At 47.1% G+C, this 23,051-nt stretch overlaps 2 protein-coding genes across 5 annotated transcripts in view; one reads left to right on the forward strand and one right to left on the reverse strand.

Moving 5' to 3' along the window:
• The window catches only part of AAMP (angio associated migratory cell protein), a 53,506-nt gene extending 50,329 nt beyond the window's left edge, over positions 1–3,177 (reverse strand). For 2 of the 3 annotated variants that reach the window (XM_085874358.1, XM_085874359.1), the window contains exon 1: positions 2,974–3,177. In XM_085874358.1, the coding sequence (XP_085730484.1) occupies positions 2,974–3,076 (103 nt within the window). In that variant the 5' untranslated portion in view covers positions 3,077–3,177. The remainder of the gene's footprint in view (positions 1–2,973) is intronic. The other variant, XM_085874360.1, reaches the window with a different exon arrangement.
• Positions 3,178–3,459: 282 nt separating this feature from the next.
• LOC147030378 (rho-related GTP-binding protein RhoN-like) overlaps positions 3,460–23,051 on the forward strand; it is a 30,717-nt gene continuing 11,125 nt past the window's right edge. The window contains exons 1-2 of one of the 2 annotated variants that reach the window (XM_085874367.1): positions 3,460–3,730; positions 22,242–22,329. In XM_085874367.1, coding sequence (XP_085730493.1) covers positions 3,695–3,730; positions 22,242–22,329 — 124 coding nt within the window. In that variant the 5' untranslated portion in view covers positions 3,460–3,694. Of the gene's footprint in view, positions 3,731–19,607; positions 19,859–22,241; positions 22,330–23,051 lie in introns of those variants that run through there. The other variant, XM_085874366.1, reaches the window with a different exon arrangement.

Raw genomic sequence — 23,051 nt, forward strand, 5'->3', positions numbered from 1 at the left:
AGATCGTTGGCTAACCTGCAGCTGGGTGGCTCTGTTCTCATCAGGAGGAAGAACACATGGCAGCCAGTCATCGTTACCAAAGTGGATTCGCACCCCAGATCATACTGGGTTGACAACGGCATCAGGAGTGGTTTATGCAGGAACAGACGTCATCTGTTGAGAAAGAATGAGCCACCACCAGTTCTCATAACCCCTGAAGATGACGTCATGACCCCTCGTGAGAAAGAACCTGCTGCGACGAGCAATATGAGCAATACCACTCATGAAGACATGAACAGTATGGTATGCCACAATCAGTTATACCTGTGAAAGAACATTACACATCCAACTGCACGCACACTGCGACACACATGCATCCAACCGTGCAGAATACTAGACGAGGACGTGAGATTGTTAAGCCTCAGAAGTATAAAGATTTTGTTTGTCAATTTCAGAAACTTCTTGAAAACCGGTGTTGATGACCATTGCAGACTTGTACTGATATACGAAGTTGGTTAAACTTTCACTTAAACTTGGTTTCTGGTGGCACTGCAAGCCAATAAGTAGTTTATCATGTTGCTAAAGCTTTGTGGATGTTTATTGTTCAGTTGACAATGTTTGATCTTATTCTTCATGAAGAAGGGAGGTGCAACAGAATGTATATAATGTTCCTTATGTGAGCCAATAAATGAAGCGTCACTTCCGCTCGAGCCAGAGACGTGCGCATTGGTCGATGCTGTTGCAGGGAAGAACTGACAGATGTACTTCAGCAGTTACTCCCTCGGCTCGAACACAGCAACATGTACAAGGTACCAGAGTCCACACAGCATCAGGAAATGAGTGATTCCTTGTTTGTCTATCTGGGAGCAGGCCATCATATCACAAAAAGTTATGGACGGATTCCGACAAAATTTGATGGACAAGTTGGGTGTGTGACAAGGACAATTGGATACAAGGGGTTGTTCTTTGACACCCCCTTCCCCACCCCCACTACCCTTCTCAACCCCCACCCTGGTTGACAATCCGCAACACTCTGTGACGCTCAAGGAAACAATAAAGCATCACGTGTTTTGTGTACAGCCCCTGTTGAACCTTAATGCTTTGTTGGAATTGTGGTGCTAGGTGGGGTTGGTGTGGTGGAATGGGCTCCTCAGAGAATGGGTGATTGTGTTTAGTAGGAGGGGGAGGAAGAAGAGAGGGAGAGGAGGAAGAGGAGGAAGAAGAAGAGGGAAGACGGAGAGGAAGAAAAGGAAGAGGGAGAGGAGGAAGAAGAGGGAGAGGAGGAAGAAGAGGGAGAGGAGGAAGAAGGAGAGGGAGAGGAAGAAGAGGAGGGAGAAGAAGAGGGAAGACGGAGAGGAAGAGGGAGAGGAAGAAAAGGAAGAGGAAGGAGTAGGGGTGAGGGTGAGGAGGGTGAAGGGAGGGTGGGGGTGGGGAGGGTGAAGGGAGGGTGGGGGTGGGGAGGGTGAAGGGAGGGTGGGGGTGGGGAGGGTGAAGGGAGGGTGGGGGTGGGGAGGGTGAAGGGAGGGTGGGGGTGGGGAGGGTGAAGGGAGGGTGGGGGTGGGGAGGGTGAAGGGAGGGTGAGGGGTGGGGAGGGTGAAGGGAGGGTGAGGGAGGGGAGGGTGAAGGGAGGGTGAGGGAGGGGAGGGTGAAGGGAGGGTGAGGGAGGGGAGGGTGAGGGAGGGGAGGGTGAGGGAGGGGAGGGTGAAGGGAGGGTGGGGGAGGGGAGGGTGAAGGGAGGGTGGGGGAGGGGAGGGTGAAGGGAGGGTGGGGGAGGGGAGGGTGAAGGGAGGGTGGGGAGGGGAAGGTGAAGGGAGGGTGAAGGGAGGGTGGGGGAGGGGAGGGTGAAGGGAGGGTGGGGGAGGGGAGGGTGAAGGGAGGGTGGGGGAGGGGAGGGTAAAGGGAGGGTGGGGGAGGGGAGGGTAAAGGGAGGGTGGGGAAGGGGAGGGTAAAGGGAGGGTGGGGGAGGGGAGGGTGAGAGAGGGGAGGGTGAGGGGAGGGTGAGAGAGGGGAGGGTGAGAGAGGGGGAGGGTGAGAGAGGGGGAGGGTGAGAGAGGGGAGGGTGAGAGAGGGGGAGGGAGAGAGGGGAGGGAGAGAGGGGAGGGGAGAGAGGGGGAGGGGGAGAGAGGGGGAGGGAGAGAGGGGGAGGGGGAGAGAGGGGAGGGTGAGAGAGGGGAGGGTGAGAGAGGGTGAGAGAGGGGGAGGGTGAGGGGAGGGTGAGAGAGGGGAGGGTGAGAGAGAGGGGAGGGGAGGGTGAAAGAGGGGATGGGAGGATGAGGGATGGGAGGGGAGGGGAGGGAGGGGAGGATGAGGGGAGGGGAGGATGAGGGGAGGGGAGGATGAGGGGAGGGGAGGATGAGGGGAGGGGAGGGGAGGGGAGGAGAGGGAGGAGAGAGGGGAGAGGAGAAGGAGGGGAGGGAGGGGAAGGGAGGGAGGGAGGGTGAGGGGAGGGTGAGGGGAGGGTGAGGGGAGGGTGAGGGGAGGGTGAGGGGAGGGTGAGAGAGGAGGAGGGAGGGAATGGGAGGGTGAGAGAGGGGAGGAGGGAATGGGAGGATGAGGGAATGGGAGGATGAGGGATGAGAGGATGAGGGATGGGAGGATGAGGGATGGGAGGATGAGGGATGGGAGGATGAGGGATGGGAGGATGAGGGATGGGAGGATGAGGGATGGGAGGATGAGGGATGGGAGGATGAGGGGAGGGGGAAAGGGTAGGAGAAGGGGAGGGGATGGGGAGGGGAGGACGTGGCACAGGCCTCATGGAGCTCGCAGAATCTCAATTGTAATGAATTAAACAGCGTATAACGGACATGACGGTAAAGTTAAACGAAGCTATTTAATCGGTTCAAGTACAGACAGGTTAACGTAACTCCACTCGATTTTGTGGAGCTAAATATAAATACGAGATCGAGGACGAGAGAACTTTAATATCTTTTAAAAAACAAAACCGCATTTAAAACAAACGCCACACTTCAAAGTCGACCGGCGGTCTCTGCTCACCAGGACTATCACATTGATCAAGTTCAATGACTTCGAACGTGTTCTCATCGTCAAGCTCAAAGTTCAGCACATTGTCTGTGTTCTCATTGCGCTCACGAGCCATCACCACACAGCACGCGTGCGGACCACGACAGCACGCCGAGTGGATTCTTCTTCTTCTTTTATTCTTCTTCTTCTTCTTCTCGTGTGAGTTTAAATGGCGTTTTCAGAGTCACAAAGCTCTATATAGGCCACGCAACGAGGCACTTCGGCCGGAGCCGACAAGTTCCGGCAGATTATAAAAAGTTTAATTTATCGCACTCAAGGAAACACTTCATTCGAAACCGTTGATAAGGAACGGCTGGCTTGGCAAGCGCTAGCAAGCTGCTTGGAAACGGGACACACCCAGAATTTGTCGATTCAAAACGATACAACCAATGAGAGGACGCAACTTTAGGTTACTTCCGGTTAGCAACGGCCGCCGCCATTTTAGCGCGGTGAAAACAACTCCTTAGCAACAACTTAAACGCCATTGCGTTATCTGTTCTACCGTTCGTAGTTTTTGTTGTGTAGTCCGCCCAAATGTGTTTCAATTAGCTGGAAAATCTTAGCATCGATAGTAAAGATTGTCATGAAGTGAAATTTGATGTGATTGGGCTAGAAAAGTGTCCGTATAACTTATAGTCATCTTGCAGATGTTTGGATTGACGATCCCAAGTCATGGCATGGCCACACATTGAGTATGCTGACGTGTATTGCTACTTGGTGGAAAGCCGGGGTGAGTTATGTTAGTGATATCAGAGTTCCTGAAATGATTTCCTTCTGCGTAATGGAATATCAGTATCGTGGAATCCCGTATATGGGCCCAGCTCGTCGCAGACATTATTTAACCAGTCTGGAAATAAATAAATAAATATATATCCTTTTTCATGTTTTCCTTTATTTATTTATTTTTCTCTCTTTTAATAAACCCCGTCTGCACTGTTATTTGGCAACCTAATTCCAAATATTGGTCTGCCCCGAGTAGATTTTAAAATTCACACAAATGTACCGAGAGAAATGAATCCATGAAAATGATCATCGGGCCAACAGCCCCACAAAGATCAATATTGATGATGATTATGATGATGATCAGTCCTATCATATCTCTTCTAATGCTCAGGATGTGTTCCAGAAGAGTGACACTGTTTGAAAATAGGGCTATAGCACATATATATATATATATATATATATATATATATATATATATATATATATATATATATATATATATATATATATATATATATATATATATATATATATGTCGTTATAACATTGTGTCTATGGAGAGAGGTTCCTGATAGTGCATATATGAAGTACAAGCAGGGATACCCGGCGTTGACCGGTGCTGTTCTAATCCTGTTGGCATTTTGAAGAAATATCATTTTACTTTTCGCTCACCTAGAACGTGAAACGTAGTTCCAGGGAGCTTATGGGATGGCACGTAGTCAGTCAGTCAGTCAGTCCGTCCGTCTGTCCGTCCGTCCACATATACTTGCAACGTCTTCTCTGAAACTACACATACGATTTCGATGAAACTTGACCACAACCTTCATCACCCTGTATGTGCCAAAGTTTGTTCATGGCTTAAAAAAAAAAAATTTGGGCTATATGGGAGTTTACGGGGGTTTCCCCCCAAAAATAGGTATTTGCTTTCTTCTCAAAAACTACACACAATTCTGATGAAACTTGACCACAACCTTCATCACCCAAGACGTACCAAAGTTTGTTCACAACATTAAAAATAATGGGGTCTAAAGGGGGTGGAAGGGAGGTTACCCCCTAAAATAGATATTTGCTTTCTTCTCAAAAACTACACACAATTCCGATGAAACTTGACAACAGCCTTAATCACCATTGCTGTACCAAAGTTTGTTCATGCTATTCTTAAAATTCGGGGTCGAAGGGGATTTATGGGAGAGGGGTTTACCCCCCAAATAGGTGTTTGCTACAACATTGGTTCATTGGTACATTTTACAGATTCCATCCCAAGTTGACTTCCTCCTCAATATCATTATTCTTCCAGGTGAATGCACAGGGGTACTGCCCATATTTTTTATGCCTCCGCTGCCGACGTCGCCGAAGGAATTATGTTTTCGGGTTGTCCGTCCATCCGTACTTCTGTATGTACGTCTGTCCATGCTAATTTTCTCTGTTTTTCTCTGCAAGCACTTATCCGATTGACACAAAATTTTCACCATCGATGCAACTACTCGTGTATAATGTAGTAATTATAATTATGACGTCATGGCTCACGTAGTGTGACAGCTATGTTGGAAAAAAGGAAAAACTTTGGACGTCTGTATCTCTGAAACCATTCAACAGAAAAAAACATGAAACTTGGCAGATGTGAAGTACTCCCCATGGTAAACAAGTGTGATTTTTTTTGATGATGATGTAATAGGTGGCTTCATTATTGTAATGTACTGAATAGAAGATGCTTAGCAGGCAGACACGATGCGGAGGAACAGTCGAGCCGGGCTGTGGTGCACAAGCACGAGCGCGAGCGTACTCTGCCCGTGGCTCTCCTTTATTGCGTATTAGCACACTCACGAGCCGGACGGCTCCAGCATTACTACAACGCCTCAGGCGGCGCGCACACCTTATATCCCTTGCAGATACGATGACCACAACGACCCCTCCTCCCATCATCATGCCCCGCCCTGCATGCCCGCAGGCTACACCACACTCCTCCCTCCTAAAACTATGATTATTAAATGATCACCATCATAATAAGCATAAACAACACGAAGGACTTCGGTATAATAACCATGAAAATAAAATGAAAACAGCGAAGTATAATGTTACGGATTCGCGCCCGCCGGCGTGCTGACGGCCACGTAACTCGAATCGCCGCACGTCGCCCACCGGACGGACAATCCAGTCATGACCCTCTCGGACTAACGCCGGGAACCAGTCACGGGTGGACCTTTCGGTCTCACCGCGATCGAGCCAATCAGCCCCCGCGTGGGATAGGGTTGCTCGCCAAATTCGACCTACCTAAGTACCCACACGGAGGGTAGACCGGGCGATCGCACCTCGCCGCAGGTCGACTTCGGACACGGGCCACTTAAGCGACCCGTTCCGTACTATCGGGATAACCGAGCGGTGTTATCGTCGGCCTCGACGGTTCGATTAATTATCGGGCGTATTCAGCCCACTACCAACCCTTTACGTGAAGCAAGATGAGGATTCAATGAAAGAAATGACGAAGCGAAGCGGGAAACAGTTCAACACAAAGCACATTTATTCGCGATGAACGGAAAGCACACATATTCAATTCCACCAAAAGCACATAGAAAAGGAAAAGAAACACAATGCAATTGCGACAATGCAGATCTAATACCGATTACGCGAGCACACGGCAACACTTATACAATTTTACTTCACAGACGGCGCCGACAACACATACCCAAAACCAAGGAAAAGAAAAGAGAACCCTCAAGGATGAGGCGGGCCTGAGGCCGAGACCGGGACGGGCCTACCCGTCTGGTGATGAGACGCGGAGCGGCGATGGTGCCTCAACTCCGCGGGCCTCGCGGACAGTGTCTGGTAGGGGGTGGGAAAGGGGCCCCCTTGGTCGCACTATCTCAGCGCGGGGGGAAACAGGAGGGGGTTGCTGATGCTCGGGGGAAAGGAGGATTTCTACTCTGCCTCGAGTCCCGCGACGAGCGTCTCCACCTCGACCAGGTCGCGCCGTCGGCCTCCCTGGTGTGCAGCTCCCGGCACGACGCGAGCACCCCCTCGTCTGCCCTCGCCGCCTCTCCACAGCTCCGTCCCCTTCGCTCCGACTCCAACGCACACGACGACGACCAACTCCTTCTTGCTTCTTCTTCCCAACTCCACCGCCCGCGAAGTCTTAACTCTTATTATTGACTGACGAACGCGGTCGCTTATATAAGCCCCGTGGCTTCGCTCTCTCATCTTTGACCCCCTGCCTTTGACCTTTCACCTCGCTCCCCATTGGCCCGAGAAAAAGTGGGCGTGAATGCATTTTGATCCATAAATTTGCATATAGCGATCGCCCTCCAACGCCCTGGAGGCGGGGCCAAATCGCCCCTCGCTCACCGATTGGACGGAACAAAAGTGGGCGTGTGTCGTTTTTGATCCGTTTTTGAAGCGGAAAATCCGTGGTTTTGTACACGCTGTTCGGCGCGCGCCCTGCACGAGTCCAACACCGGTACCCACAAGCGGCGCAAGAACGGTGGCGATGCGACGGTTGCGAGGTGTGACGTGAAGCGGCGCCGCGGTGGGTGGTTGATGTTGTGGTTGGTGGTGGTAACAATGGCGATTGGTCCAAAATAAAGATAGTAAAAGAAAAACGGCTATCCTGAAGAGTCGCAGCACGCATAAATGACATGTATTCCCACTAGACAACGGGTTTGGGCCTAACTACACATATACTTACCGAGATACCTCACCTAAGGGACCTGAATGGTGGTTTGCAAATTTGGTAACCACAACAATAACAGCACACCACATCATATAATGCGTGAAAGCGGGTTAATGGAGCTGCCCCGACCAGATTCCGAAGACACAGCACCTCCCAAACTCTGGCCGCGTTACCGATATGAAGCAGCAAGGTGAAAAACACAGCAGCCCTACCCAGCGGAAACGCCCCCAGGCGGCTCATGCTGACATGGCCCTCGCCGAGGTCGTGGCGATCTTTCGAGCAAACCTCCCCCGGCACCATCAAACGCCTCCGGCCCACTCCCCCCAGGCAGACCCGACGTAGATAAACATTCCGAGGCCGGAAGCCCGCTGTCTGGAAGCCTTGGCGCCAACGGCAGCCTTGATCGACCTTGGCCGGGGGCGCTGAACAGCGCCGCTGGCTGTACGCATTTAATGCTCCAAAACAACCCACGCACCACAATCAGTTGAGACGCCAACGCCCGTCTAAACGGCCTTGAGCGAACACAGAGAGCTGCGCTCGCAACCAGAGGTGGGGGTAACGCCGACCAGTGCACCAGTCTCGGTTCCGAGTCGATCTCCAAGACCCACACGGCAGCTAGACGGTCGCAATTCCATTTAAACCACACTTCAATCATAGGCTCGTTATAAATCACTACGAACATTACTCGAAGCATTGCAAACTCATTTTTCCGTACAGCGCGGTCTTTTGATAAACTCCCAGCACATGACAAAGCAACTACCTGCGGCCCGGGACAATGGAAGGCCAACCCAACCTTTTTATTCGCCACCACTGCCCCCAAAGCCCTCACATCACATTGATCATAATACCAACCCCATTGACTGATCTCCGCCAAATCCACTTTCACACGAGAACTGCTGGCATTTATTCCAACAACGTTAAACTGCATCACTAGAGCAAGGAAAAACACACATGCCATGAACAACAACCCACAACCCACATCACGAGTCCGTTTCTTGGTTGTCGACTCGATGTTGTGACTCGCGACTCCCTTTAACGCCACGGGCTCACCGCCACCTGTTGAAACTGCTCGAACAACACCGCACCTCGCACCATGCACGCAGCCGACGCGCGAGAGCCCATCGCGAGAGCTGGCACGGCTCCTGCCGCTCCCGAACCGCACACCGCCGTTGCAGGCAGCAACGAACGGCCGCTCCCGTTGCATCGACGCGGATCCCGCCGCCAGAACCTCGCCCTCGGTACTCGACGAAGGCATCGAAGAGAGCACCGGCACACCTGAAGGTACGAACCGGAGATCCAGCCCGAGGTGCGCCAGCCAGTCCCGACCCAAAAGGACGGGCCCCTCCCCTCGCCCCATGAACACCGAGAGTAGGGCGCTTCGCCCCCGGTAAAGCACCGAGACGTCGGGCGCTGCAAGCGGCGCAACCGCTTCGCCGGTGTACGTGCGCGATGCGCGGGCAGCACGAGTGGACTCAATTCGACACCCGATCCGTGCCTCGATAAAACGAACACTGAGCGTGGCCGTTGCCCACTCGACGTGGCCGAAGTCGATTCCGACGAAGGCGGGCACGCATACGTTTTCCGTGCACCGACCCTCTGCCATGCTCGTGCTGGCGAGACCCTTGGCTCCGTAGCCTGGAAGCGCACGGGTCATTTGCCGCCCTGCACACGCCGATCCGAAGATCCTCGTCAGCCAACTGTAATGTACTGAATAGAAGATGCTTAGCAGGCAGACACGATGCAGAGGAACAGTCGAGCCGGGCTGTGGTGCACAAGCACGAGCGCAAGCGTACTCTGCCCGTGGCTCTCCTTTATTGCGTATTAGCACACTCACGAGCCGGACGGCTCCAGCATTACTACAACGCCTCAGGCGGCGCGCACACCTTATATCCCTTGCAGATACGATGACCACAACAACCCCTCCTCCCATCATCATGCCCCGCCCTGCATGCCCGCAGGCTACACCACAATTATGACGTCATCATTGCATACGTCGAATGCTTTATCCGATCAGTATGAAAAATTTTGAGGGTCATCGAGGGCTCAATTGTATGGGAGAAAAAAATTGTTATCCGTCGGTCACGAGAAAAAAAAAAAGAGAGGAAAAAAAAAACCCATCGGTCACGTAGTTTGGCAGCGGCAGTCATATTGTTTTTAACATAAAAACATTCAACTATCTTATTCTCCGAAATGTCTGAACAGGTGGAGGCGAAACTTTACAGGTATGATCGTTTATCAATGAGGAACAAAACATTCACACATATGACGTCATAGGTCACATGGTTTGGCAGCCATATTGGATTTACCCTAAAACCTTTAAAAATAATCTTCTCCAGAACGCCTTGACAGATCAATGGGAAACTTCACCCACTTGTTCCGCGGGCATTGGGGATGCCAGGGTGTTCACAAATAATTAAGAGGCCACATGGTCTGGCAGCCATATTGGATTGAACGAAAATCTTCAAAAAATTCTTGCTCTTGAAACACTTCATCAATTGATGCGAAACATTATAGTTATGATCACGTGGTGATGGGAATTACATGTTTTAAATTTCAACCTGATCGGACGCATGGTCTGGCAGGCAGAATTATTTCATAGTTTGAATCTTGGTTCAGGGATTTAAATCAAACTTGGTACAAGAATGTATAATCATTTCTCGACTCTTTAAACCACTTTAGACCCCTTTAGACCTTCACACGTTTCAGACTTTTTATACCCCTTTAGACCTTTTTGACTCTTTAGACCTTAAATTACACAATTGAAGACCCTTTAGACCCCTCTAGATCTCTTCACCTTTCGACCTTCAGATCTTTACACCTTAATTTAGACATTTCATTTGCAATCAATGACCTTTCGTTTAGTAAATCCTTCCATTTATTTGCCACTTGAAAAACAAGTCTTGGTTATGGTCTGCAATCTCTGATTGCTCTTTTTAGTTAATAGTTGGTTTTCATAGAGTGGAAAAAAAAAAAGATTAATCGTTTTATCTGACTCTGAGTTTAAAAGCTCTCAATTAAATGAGGTACTGTAATTCATATACATGTACTTCATCAACTCTACCAATGAATGGATAATTTAATTGGTGGGATAAGAAGTACATTAGGTGAATTAAAATCGACTTTGATGAAAAACATTGGTGTCATTTTTAATGGAATGACTGAATACATTCCCTACGGACAAATTGTCGGATTAAAATGCTGTAACGGTGTATTGTACGGCTTTTCTACACTTTTCCTCTGAATCAAGTACTTCAACCATGAGTGAGAAATTCATCTCCTGATGTGTCAAAACCGATCTTAACACATCTCTAATAAGATGGTGCAGAGGTAGCACAATTATCTTTCATATGTGTAGCTGTGGCTCAATTGTCAACCCCCAATAAAGCTGCCAAATAGGTATTTCACTAGCAGGACGATACATCGATTCATGCGCTGTGTCTCAAATGGACGTAAAGCTGGGTGTCCCACCTCCTTGCAATAGTTGGTCGATGTTAAAAAAAAAAATCCCATGGTGTCTCATGAAAAATAGATGTCATTTGGGTTTTTTTTCCCCCAGTATTTCTGAATACCAGTTGACACTGCTTGCTGTTTTAGAGTGGGGTTCGTGTTCATGAAGCTGCTCCTGAATTACAAACATGTTGTACCCAGGTGTGTTCACAAGTCACGTGTGATCACATTTTCACACACGCACATCATGCGTGAACCCATGATCCGTCCAATCCACAGCATATTCCTTCATTCCATCAACATCACTCAAATATGTTTTTCATATCCGGTCAGGAGGTACATCTTTCATTTTTAAGTGCATGACATGCATTGTGCTATTGTCTCTATTTACCCCGCACACACGAAGCGAAAAGCGAGGTTAAGCAATCGGTTCACTTTTATCTGTCTGTCTGTCTGTCCATGTCTACAAACGTCAGTTTATGATCGAGCAACAACTTGATTTCAATTGAGTGTGATATTTTGAATGTGAATCGGAAAACGAGCCTGTGGTTTCGCAGTACCTTGGCTCTCAATTCCACCCGATCACGCATGCACAGGTAGGAGTGAGATAATATTTCTACTCTGTCTGACAGTCAAACAAAATTGAAAATCATTCCAAACAGGAAACTTACTCTTTGTAAAGAACGTCATAAAAGACACAAACAACAGGCACGAATAATTAATGTAACGTGTTAAATAAGGTGGTGTAAAATGTCTGGTATATTGAACAAGAGAGTTTAGTGAGAACAAGCTTGTAGTTCGAGTGCATGTTGTTGTTTTTTTTTCCCCCACTTCAGGCAAACAAGGAAAGGCAGCAAGCCGGTAGGCAACATGTGTGGTCGCTATATAATTGCATACTAGTCATACAGTTTTTGACGGATCGGGCTGAAAATTTTTGACAAAGAGGTTGATTATAGTGCGCATAAAAGCGCGGAAGCCGATTTTAGATTTTCAAAAATATATATTTTTCGGATTTTTTTCAAAAATTTCAAAGTCCCGTTGCTAGGCAATGGTGGCGTCCATAGCAACGGTGCTCAAAAGCATATAACTAGATCCTGGTATGAACCTACCAGTCAAGTTTCATCAAAATCGGTTGACTCCTCTGGCCTCCAGAGCTGTCCATTACATACAAACAAACAGACAGACGGGAAACCTGAGAAAAACGGTAGTCTAGCGACCACCCAATCATTGTAAGTGCATCCTTGTGGTATTGGGAGTTGCATGAATATTAATGTATACATGATGAGCCGGAACTGACAAGGCAGAACTGAGAGTGACGTCAGTGGGCTGTCGAGAAGTGAAGGAGGTGAGAGCCGCCATTAAACGATTGAGCCAAAGGACTTGCGTGTTGGCTGATTTTACGACACAACAATCCTTCAAGCTCGACGGACAAAAAACCCACTCTCCGAGCCCCACCCCATTACTCTTCACTGATTGACTGGTGGGAACAGACCCCTATTACACCGGACTGGATGAGTGTAACGGACGTTACCTGGACTCCGACATGGAGAACTCGCTACAGATGTCCGAAACGAGAACTGGTCTCCTAAATAGTGTTGATAGCAGAATGGGATGGAGAGTCCACCATTACATTGTCATGTCCTCCAATATGTCGAATATCCGACATGAACTCTTAGTTGAAGGACATTTACCGAGTGTGATGGCATGAGTAAGTGGCTTGTGGTCTGTAAACACACAGAAATCTCAGCCTTCTATGAAATACTAGAAGTATTTCATGGCTCGGTAGATGGTGAGCAGTTCTTTTTGAAAAGTGCTCTCGCGAGTATCAGCAGGCATAAGCCTGTAGGAGAAGAATGCTGTAGGTCTCCAATCAGGATCCACAAACTTCTGCATGACCCTGTCCACCATGTGGTCTGCAGCATCCATGGTGATGCTGTTGGGTGCATCAGGTCACGGGAATATCAGCAATGTAGCTGCATCGAGGGCTTCTTTAGATTTTGCAAAATCATACTTACAACTATCTATCCACTCGAGCACCAAATTCTGCTCGAATGACAGCTGTTTGTGCAGTGGTTGCCGTATGTGAGCACAGCGTGGAATTAAACGGGAGAAATTACAGTTTCAAGTATTCCTGCAGGGCTGTCTCCGTTGTCAGCCGCAAAAACTCCTTGATCGTGAGAACTTGGTCTGGGAGAGGCTGTTAAGCCATTGGCCGACGTGGTAAATGAGGAAGTCGATGGCGCTCCGGCATAACTCACACTTATCGGGGTTGATGATGAAGCCATTGGAAGAGAGCGAAAGGATGCTCACTATGTTTCTCATTGGAGGAGCTGGCAACGAGTATGTCATCCAGGTAGATGAACACAAAGTCCAGGCCACAGCAGACCTCATCGATGAAGCACTGGAAGGTCTGTGAGGAATTGCACAATCCATATGGCACTCTTTTGTATTCATAAAAGCCAAAGGGTGTGATGATTGCCTCTTTGGAATATTTGCCTCCACCATGGGAATTTCATGATTGACCTTCACTCAATAAATCTTTGAAAACAGCTTGGCCCCTGCAAGTGTCGAGGAGATATCCTGGATGTGCAGGAAAGGGCATCGGTCTGCAATGGTGGCATTGTTGATGTGATCGGCCTGCACGTTTAAAGGCCAAGCACAGTAGGGTGACATTGCCATGCATGTTGGTGAAGCAACGGTGATACCAACACAGGTCTTACTTGGGGATGGTGGCTTTGTTCATTTTCATCCTGACCCAATCTGTGTTCAAGCTCCTCCACTGTATCCTCCTTTTTACTGACTCGGTCTGTGAACTTTCAAACCTGGATTTCTCCCAATGATAAATCCACCCTTCTAGACTTGGTGATGACTAACTTTCCCACAAATGTCTCTGGCTCTTCCTCTGCTCCAGTTGGTTCATCTAGTCATATGCTTGTGAAAGTCAACATCTCTCTGGCTATTGTCAGAGTGCTGCCTCAGCACCGGCGAATCTGGCATTTCACTCAACAGATTGGCAGGGACTGCAAGCGGCCATTATACTTCAGGAATGGTCTCCCATATCTACTGCCTCTGATGTTAACTCAGCCTGGGAATTCTTCGCCATAAACCTGCTCTCTCTCATACACAGATTCATTCCATCTCGTCTTGAATTATCCTACCTTCCTTCCTGCCCATGGGACACTGAATCCTCTGGTGAAGGAGTTGCTCTGAAACAACTTGCCTTCTCTTCCTGAAAGGCAAATCTGACCAAAGGTAATCTCAGTGCATTCCAAAAAGTCCGCAACAAGCGTGTGTCCACTCTCAGAAGAGCCAGAAAACAACACCTGTCCAACCTCACAAATTAACTTTCGAACTCTTCTCCCTCCTCTGAAAGCTAGTGGTTCCTTGTTAAGTCTGTCTCTGGTGTAAGCTCCCCTTCCATCCTTTAAAATGGCACCACAGCCGACTCCGCTTATGAGAAGGCGGAGCACCTCAATTCTTTGTTTGCTTCCAAATCTGGTGTCTCCAACCCCTCACCCTTCCCCGTCATTCCCAACTGCTACTGCCTGGAGACCTGACCTGCTACTAAAAGACCTGTGTCTTTTAAACCTGAGAGGGTGGAGAAGGTTATTTCAACCCCCAACTCTGACTCTGCAACTGGACCGGACGGCATCAGCTGACATGTCCTAAAAACCTGCCCTGCTGCTCTTACACATCCTTTCTCTGCCCTTTTCACCATATCATTTTTGCTAGGTCATATTCCATCTGCTTGGAAACCAACCAACATCGCAGTCATACATAAAAATGTATAGAAACTGATCCCCTTAACTACAGACCTATCAGCTTACTTCCAATCATCAGCAAGGTCATGGAATTCATCTTCACAGTTGATATGAAAGCCTTCCTTTTCTACAACAACTTCATCGCAGATCACCAACTACTTTCAGATCAGGTCACTCCACCTTGGACGTGCTGCTTCTACAAACCAAGCAATGGATGGAGACCCTCAAAGTCAGACATGAGATCAGGGCCATCTCTCTGGACATATCTCGTGCTTTTGATACAGTCTGGAATCCTGCTCTCCATCCTCTCCACACTCTCTGCCTATGGCATCCAAGGGCCACTCCACACATGGCTCACTGACTTCCTCTACTCTCATAGAAACACGTGGCACTCAATGAATCCTTTCATCTTCACTCCCTGTCAAGGTTAGAGTGCCCCAATGCAATGTTCTGGGCCCAGCCATACTCCTGATCTTCATCAATGATCTCTCTGACTCTCTGGAAAACCTCTTTATCTATTTTCTGATGACTCCATCTTCTGCCATGACATCACTCATCCTTCAGATAGGCAGGCTGCAGCCTCTTCCCTCTTCAGAGATTGAGAAAATAAAATCACTTGGAATATGTCTTTCAATCCTGACAAATCTCACACTCTCAATATCTCTCTCCGAAAGGACGGTCTGGCAAACCCACCCATCTACTTTCTTTACAATACTCTTGAGGAAGTTCAGTCATTCAAACTCTTTGGTCTCACTATATCAGCCATGATCTTTCTTGGGGCAAACCACATTTCAAAGTTGGCCTCCAAAGCCAGCTGCCAACTGGGCATCCTGCATCATGCAAAGTCATTCCTTAGCAAGCATGAACTTCCATCCACATACGAGGATTTTTTCCGCTGCTTGATGGAGTACTGCTTTCTGTGCAGTTTCCTGGGGGGGCTCATACGGTCCACAATCAACCCCTTTCTGGTGAAACTAAATCCAGGATCACTGCTCACCTCCATTCATTTTTTTATTTTTTCTTTGTCCTGCCTGTGGAATCCACTTCATCCTCTTCAACCTCATTCTTTCCTCAAGGTCTTCAAAACAGCTGTTCACCACCATCTCAGATCATCCCCAATCCAAAATCATGATCTTTTCTACCCTAATTAACCCTCCCCAATACCAATCCCTCCTCCTTCCAACTTTCCAGTTTTCCCTTCTGAGAGTTCCCTTCTGTATCCATCTTGTCCACCCCATCCATCCTCTTCCCCCCCCCCCCCAATTCCTCCGCACACTCACTGTTTGTCTGCCTCTCCCTATCCTGGCCTTCGGCTCTGCTGGTGTGTCTGTCTCTCTCTCTTTCTCTCTCTCTCTCTCTCTCTCTCTCTCTCTCTCTCTCTCTCTCTCTCTCTCTCTCTCTCTCTCTCTCTCTCTCTCTCTCTCTCTCTCTCTCTCTCTCTCTCTCTCTCTCTCTCTCTCTCTCTCTCTCTCTCTCTCTCTCTCTCTGCTATTCCTTTTGTCCTTTCACATCCTGATTCGTTCAGTGGACTCGCAAACCTGATTCATTCAGGCTTAGGATCTTCGGGTCTTGAGCCCCTGTCAGCCAATTCATTAATATCAGGTGGGGTTGATTCAGCCTGTCAGCCTACTGAGATCAGCACAATGAGTACCAGTGTACTAGTAATAAGGGCATTGCATCAGCGGCACAGCTGCACCCTCAGCCAATGATGCTACCTGCAGCCTTGTGCAGCATATGGAGGAGGAGGAGCATACCAGCACTAGCTCTTCCATGAGCCTCAACAATGTATCTAAAAAGAAAATAAATTATCATCATGTCGAGAGTTATTGCCCATACGTTGGAGGCTGTTGGTCGGTGCACCACTGTCAAGCTTGTTGGTCCAACACCCATTGCGGACCTTCGTGGTGACCCGTTCTTTCCATCTGAGGTTTGAGCATGGGCCTGCATCGGTGATGGTGGTAGTTTGGCAGTATCGTTTGTGTTGGCGGTTGTTGTTTTGTATTCAGCACAGGTGGTTGATTGGTCATGGCTGCGGAGAGTCGACCAGCCGGCATAACCATGCTGGCTTCCAGAACCACCTTGGCCATTGTGGTAAATGCGACAGTACCAATTTGGCGTGAGCTTCTGACACTCAATGCAGAAAGATATCTTCATGAAATATTGAATGGGGCCCATAAAATAGTTCTAAGGGTCGTGTAAGGTTGATGGACTTTTTAGTCATACTAAAACACGCAATTTGGTGTCTGTCTCTTTTTGACCGCAATACATTCAGTCGTTACTTATCCAATCTCAACCAAACTTGACAGGAGGATGAAGGGTCACATGATTAAGGTTTTAGCGACTTTATGTGCCCCCTTCCCCAAGAGGGTTTTCCATCTTGGGCAAAATCCGTGTTGAGGTGTATATCTGTGTTTGGATAGCCAATTGTGGAATTTTTACAAGGTCGCTTCCAACAACAAAAGTAACCAGCCGTTCTGGAGAAGATTTCAAAAATTTATTAATTTTCAATCCAAGATGGCTGACGAACAATGTGACCTATGACATCATAAATTTACATTCTGCCTCCAATCCTCCAGTGCAATACGTGTGTGAAGTTTCGTGTTAATCGGATGAGGTGTGTTTTTCTATCCAAGATGGCCGCCAAACCATGTGACTTTTGAAGTCGTAATTGTAACTTTGTATGCAGACATGATGGAAGATGATAGTTGCAAATTTTCGCTTCGTTAGGTTATGTGATTCCAGAGAAAACATTATTTAATATTTTTCTTGAATCCAACATAGCTGCCAAACCATGTGACCTATCAATTAGAAAATATCAAAAGGCACCAGTTCACCACTTGCTTGATATGTATACCAAATTTCTTAAATATATCTTGAGGAGATTTGTAATTCAGCTCCGGAAACGAAATGTGACGGACGGACGGAACCCATTTCTATATCCCCCGCCAACTTCGTTGGTTGGCGGGGGATAATAACAACATGAATGGTAATAGCGTAATATTAATGTTATTTACAAAACAATATTAATACCAATAATATTCCTCCTCCATAAAGGGTGTTTCCTCCTTGGACAAACCTCCTTGTTAACACATACTGCGGCATTCTGTGGGGCACCCCTACCGGAAGTAAAATATATTATAAACCACAAACACCTGTGATTACCTTTTTAAACAGCCTCTACTCCAGTTTAACGCCAAACTGAAATGGAGGAAACCCGACGTTCATGAGGCGTTGTATGCTGCTTATCACACCCTCCACAGACTAATGGACCCAAGCCTAGATCTACTGTCATCTCTATGCCCCCAGAGAGGATAATAACAATACCCTTCCTTCCGCTCCCATTGGAAGTGGGTGTACTCCACTACACAATGGGAAATACAATGTGGTTAATGATTGATGAAATTTCACCTTTCTCAGCACATTCGACTGCTCCTGTTACACGTTTGTCTCATCGATATGGTCGTGTTTGCATGCCATTACATGCATCGCTTGGGACCATGACTCTGTGCGAAGCATTGGTGCTGCCTCAGCAGTCTCCTTGGCTATTGCGCACAATCCTGGATGGGTCACCACTGGCACTCATTTTGCCGACCTCAGAAGGATGACAGGCAGAGTCAACGCCACCTGTTATTAATTAAACAGCTGAGCAGCATTTGAACTCAGGATCTTAGGATCCCAAGCCCACCACCCTAACTACTAAACTTAACATTACCTGCTTTTGAGTGGTAAACAACCAGTTCATGACAGGTGTGTTGACTTCTTCATCATTCATATACTTAATATCTCCCAGATGATCTTTGAGTGGTCCAAAGAGATGAAAATGACAAGTTGCCAAGTCTTCATTCCATGGAGGTGATTTATAACTTCCCACCCCATCTCTGCTACAGTAGTCATGGTCACATTGAGGATGAGCATTGTCGTACAGTAAGTAAAGTCACCCCCTGAGATAGCACACCTGTCTCAGAGTCGGAGACAAGTGGGTGAATACAGGTAGGCATTACAAGTTAATGGAGTATTGTCCATTGATTTTTTTCTCCCACCTTAAAAAACATTTCTACCTTAACGAGCGACTTCATAGAACACCTTTCCCTGGCGGTGTCTTGAGAAACAAGGACAAGGGCAGGGTCTACGAGCGGCAAATTTCATTGGTCGTGATGACGTAAAATGCTGTAATATTTTGTCCAAGTACTGCTAAACGGAAGGGTTGTGGATAAAAATAGATTTTAAAGGTTGTAGATTTTAAAAAAATTCTGTAACTTTACCGCCATTGATGCAGCGTCTTTTACATCACCTTATTTGACACGTTTACATTGGTTCTTCGTGCCTGTTGTTTGTGTCCTTTATAATGTCCTTAAAACAGTTCGTTTCCACTTTGGAATGATTTTCAATTCTGTTTGACTTGACTGATGGGCAGACTTAATAATAATAAAAAAAATTATATCTCACTCCTTTCTTCACATGCGTAAGTAGAATGAATTCAGAGGCAAAGTACTCCTGACCGACAGGCTGACCAACACCTGACCTGACCTACAGGCTGACCTACACCTGACCTACGTTCCGATTTGTGTTCAAAATAAAACATTCAATTGAAATTCAGTTGTTTCTCCATTATAAACTGACGTTTGTGTATGGACGGACGGACGGACGGACGGACGTGAACCACGTGGTCAACCCAGCTTTTGGCTTCACGTGCGCGGGGTAATTAACCTGCCAAGGTCCGAAAATACTGTACTTGAGGTCTGATGGTTGAACGTTCAATCTTTTGGTAGTGGGGAGGAGTTGGTGCCGTAAGTGTTGTTGGGACGACAACGGTAACAAAGCATCAATCACTGGCATGGCCAACGGCAATATTTTCACGCGTCTGACCGACCGAGTGCGTGTCCACCCTCCCTCGAGCAGCTGCGCCTTGTATCCGCACGGTCAATGGTGGGGCGGAGCACCTGCACGGAACAGCTGGGTCCTGCCAGTGTCGGCCCCGCCCACTTCGCTGTCCTTTTCTTTCTTCCAATCGCTGTTCCTGCTCCGCCGAAACCACGCCCCTCACACGGCGTTCTGCTCGCGCGCCTTCTCGTGCTGTAAATCGGTCTCGCACCTCCGACAGTCCGCGACGATGCTTCTGCAGGAGCGGTCAAGGAGACAGAGCAGGCAGGGTGCAGCAGCAATGAAGGCGCAGTCGATGTGCTGTAAGATCGTTGTCGTTGGAGACAGCGAGTGTGGGAAAACTTCGCTTCTGCACGTGTTCGCCAAGGACAGCTACCCTGAGGTGTGTCTGTGTAGTACTTTATGCTATGAGCGTGACTTGCACTTTTATCTTGCATTCCGCTCATACAATTTTTATCCAACTTGTTAACTCGTGAACGAACATTTCGGCAAATGTGACGAAATGCTTGATGACCTCTCACGTCATCATCCCCCACCCCTCCACTCATTCCTCACGGGATGGAGCTTTGCTCTTCCCGCCCGGTGCGGAACTCCTCCAACTTTACCCCACCACATCATGTGGTTTTTCTTTTCTCTTTTTACTTCACATATCGCACTTTTTACCTCACACATCACACTTTTTACCTCACACATCACACTTTTTACCTCACACATCACACTTTTTACCTCACACATCACACTTTTTACCTCACACATCACACTTTTTACCTCACACATCACACTTTTTACCTCACACATCACACTTTTTACCTCACACATTGCACTTTTACCTCACACATCACACTTTTTACCTCACACATCACACTTTTACCTCACACATCGCACTTTTTACCTCACACATCGCACTTTTTACCTCACACATCGCACTTTTTACCTCACACAACGCACTTTTTACCTCACAAATCACACTTTTTACCTCACATATCGCACTTTTTACCTCACACATCACACTTTTTACCTCACACATCACACTTTTTACCTCACATGTCACACTTGTTACCTCACATATCGCACTTTTTACCTCACACATCACACTTTTTACCCCACACATCACACTCTTTACCTCACACATCACACTCTTTACCTCGCACATCACACTCTTTACCTCGCACATCACACTCTTTACCTCGCACATCACACTTTTTACCTCGCACATCACACTTTTTACCTCGCACATCACACTTTTTACCTCGCACATCACACTTTTTACCTCGCACATCACACTTTTTACCTCGCACATCACACTTTTTACCTCGCACATCACACTTTTTACCTCGCACATCACACTTTTTACCTCGCACATCACACTTTTTACCTCGCACATCACACTTTTTACCTCGCACATCACACTTTTTACCTCGCACATCACACTTTTTACCTCGCACATCACACTTTTTACCCCATACATCACACTTTTTACCTCACATATCACACTTTTTACCTCACACATGACTCTTTTTACCTCACACATCACTCTTTTTACCCCACACATCACACTTTTTACCCCACACATCACACTTTTTACCCCACACATCACACTTTTTACCCCACACATCGCACTTTTACCCCACACATCGCACTTTTTACCCCACACATCACACTTTTACCTCACATATCGCACTTTTTACCTCACACATCACACTTTTTACCCCATACATCACACTTTTACCCCATACATCACACTTTTTACCTCGCACATCACACTTTTTACCTCGCACATCACACTTTTTACCTCGCACATCACACTTTTTACCTCGCACATCACACTTTTTACCCCATACATCACACTTTTTACCTTGCACATCACACTTTTTACCCCATACATCACACTTTTTACCTTGCACATCACACTTTTTACCTCGCACATCACACTTTTTACCTCGCACATCACACTTTTTACCCCATACATCACACTTTTTACCTCGCACATCACACTTTTCACCTCACACATCACACTTTTTATATAACACATCACTTTGCTTTTGTACAAGGAATACGCAGTGCTGTACTGCACAAGTGAAATTGGGCAGGAGGTGGCCTTTTGGTCTATCATGCCTGTTGCACACACTCACCATTAAATCACTTGTTTAATACTTTTAAGGATGGGGGTGAGGACATACTATCCCCAATCTTATCATTAACTCTAGATACATTAATAACCATTTCCCATTTTAATCGCGAGAGCAGGCAATTTCGCCAGTGTACCAGTGCACAATGACCTTCTCTTTTTTTTTTTTGAGACATCCAATAGGGTCTTAATATCTATGTACTGTACAGACAAGACACCATGCTCTGTGGCCTCATCTGAACAATGGAGCCCAACGTGCAGCCTCACCTGCTGGAACTAGATCAGAACGATAATTTTTGTCAAATTGTTGAACCCCGTCAGGGATACCCAACCTCTCCCCCACCTCCTCCTCACCCCACAACCCCACCCCCACTCGGCTCAATGGCGAGCATACTCTGAATTGAGCAAGTACGATGGTACTGCTTGCATTGCCGCCTGGGTAGTTCTTTGTTAAAGCGATTCTTTCTGCTTAAAATGTTTTGATTAAACAATGAACGCCCTACGGACAGTGACATTTTATACCTTTGTGTTCTTGTGTCATTTCTTTGATGTTCATACCCTTATTCCATTGATAATGATCTAATGTAAGCAGAAGGGATGACCAGATTAATGCTTGGTTCATTTGTCGTTGCTGTAGAAGTATGTGCCCACGGTGTTTGAAAGCTACTCCTCTTCATTTGACATAGAGCGACGTCGTGTGGAGCTGAGCATGTGGGACACGGCAGGTGAGGATGGAGGAGTATGGTTCGAAATTCTGTTCATATGTCTTGCGTATGGGGAAGGAAGAGGGTGTAGGGGTTTGGGAGGAACACAGACATAAGTGGAGGCAGGATGGGTGGAAGGGAAGAGAGGCATCAAAATATTTGCAAACGTAATATGTAAACTTACAGGGTGATTGGTCTTGTCACGTGTGTCTTATCACTCGCATGTACTTGTTTTGAATTTCATTTTTACCCTTTTAATATGTATTCCATTGGTGTATGTATGTATGGATGTATGTCTGACAAGATGGTGCAGAGGAAGTGCACTTACCTTTTACCTGCCTAGTCGGGTTTGACTCCTGACCCGACTATAAACTATCAAATTAGAACTTCGCAGGTGGGGTATCTCATCACAAACTGTTCTGTCCTTTGGTTGGACCTTGCGCTGTATATCATCTCTGCTGCCATTGGCTGGTGGATGTTAAATATTCCCCAGTGTCTTTTACAAAGAGTGGGCGAGTTATCTTCTGCATCTGACTAATGGCGGGGAAGGTAATGGCCAAGTACCTCATGTAATCCTTGCCATGTAACTGCTTTAACAGCATCAATGCTCTGTCTGCAGAACAGGATAGACATGTATTACTGCTTTTATCATTTTGTATGTATGCTTACACACACATATATATATATATATATATATATATATATATATATATATATATATATATATATATATATATATATAT

Source organism: Eptatretus burgeri, chromosome 3 (genome assembly GCF_056783735.1).
Source record: "Eptatretus burgeri isolate ZD-2024b chromosome 3, Ebu_testis_v1, whole genome shotgun sequence".
Lineage (NCBI taxonomy): Eukaryota > Metazoa > Chordata > Myxini > Myxiniformes > Myxinidae > Eptatretus > Eptatretus burgeri.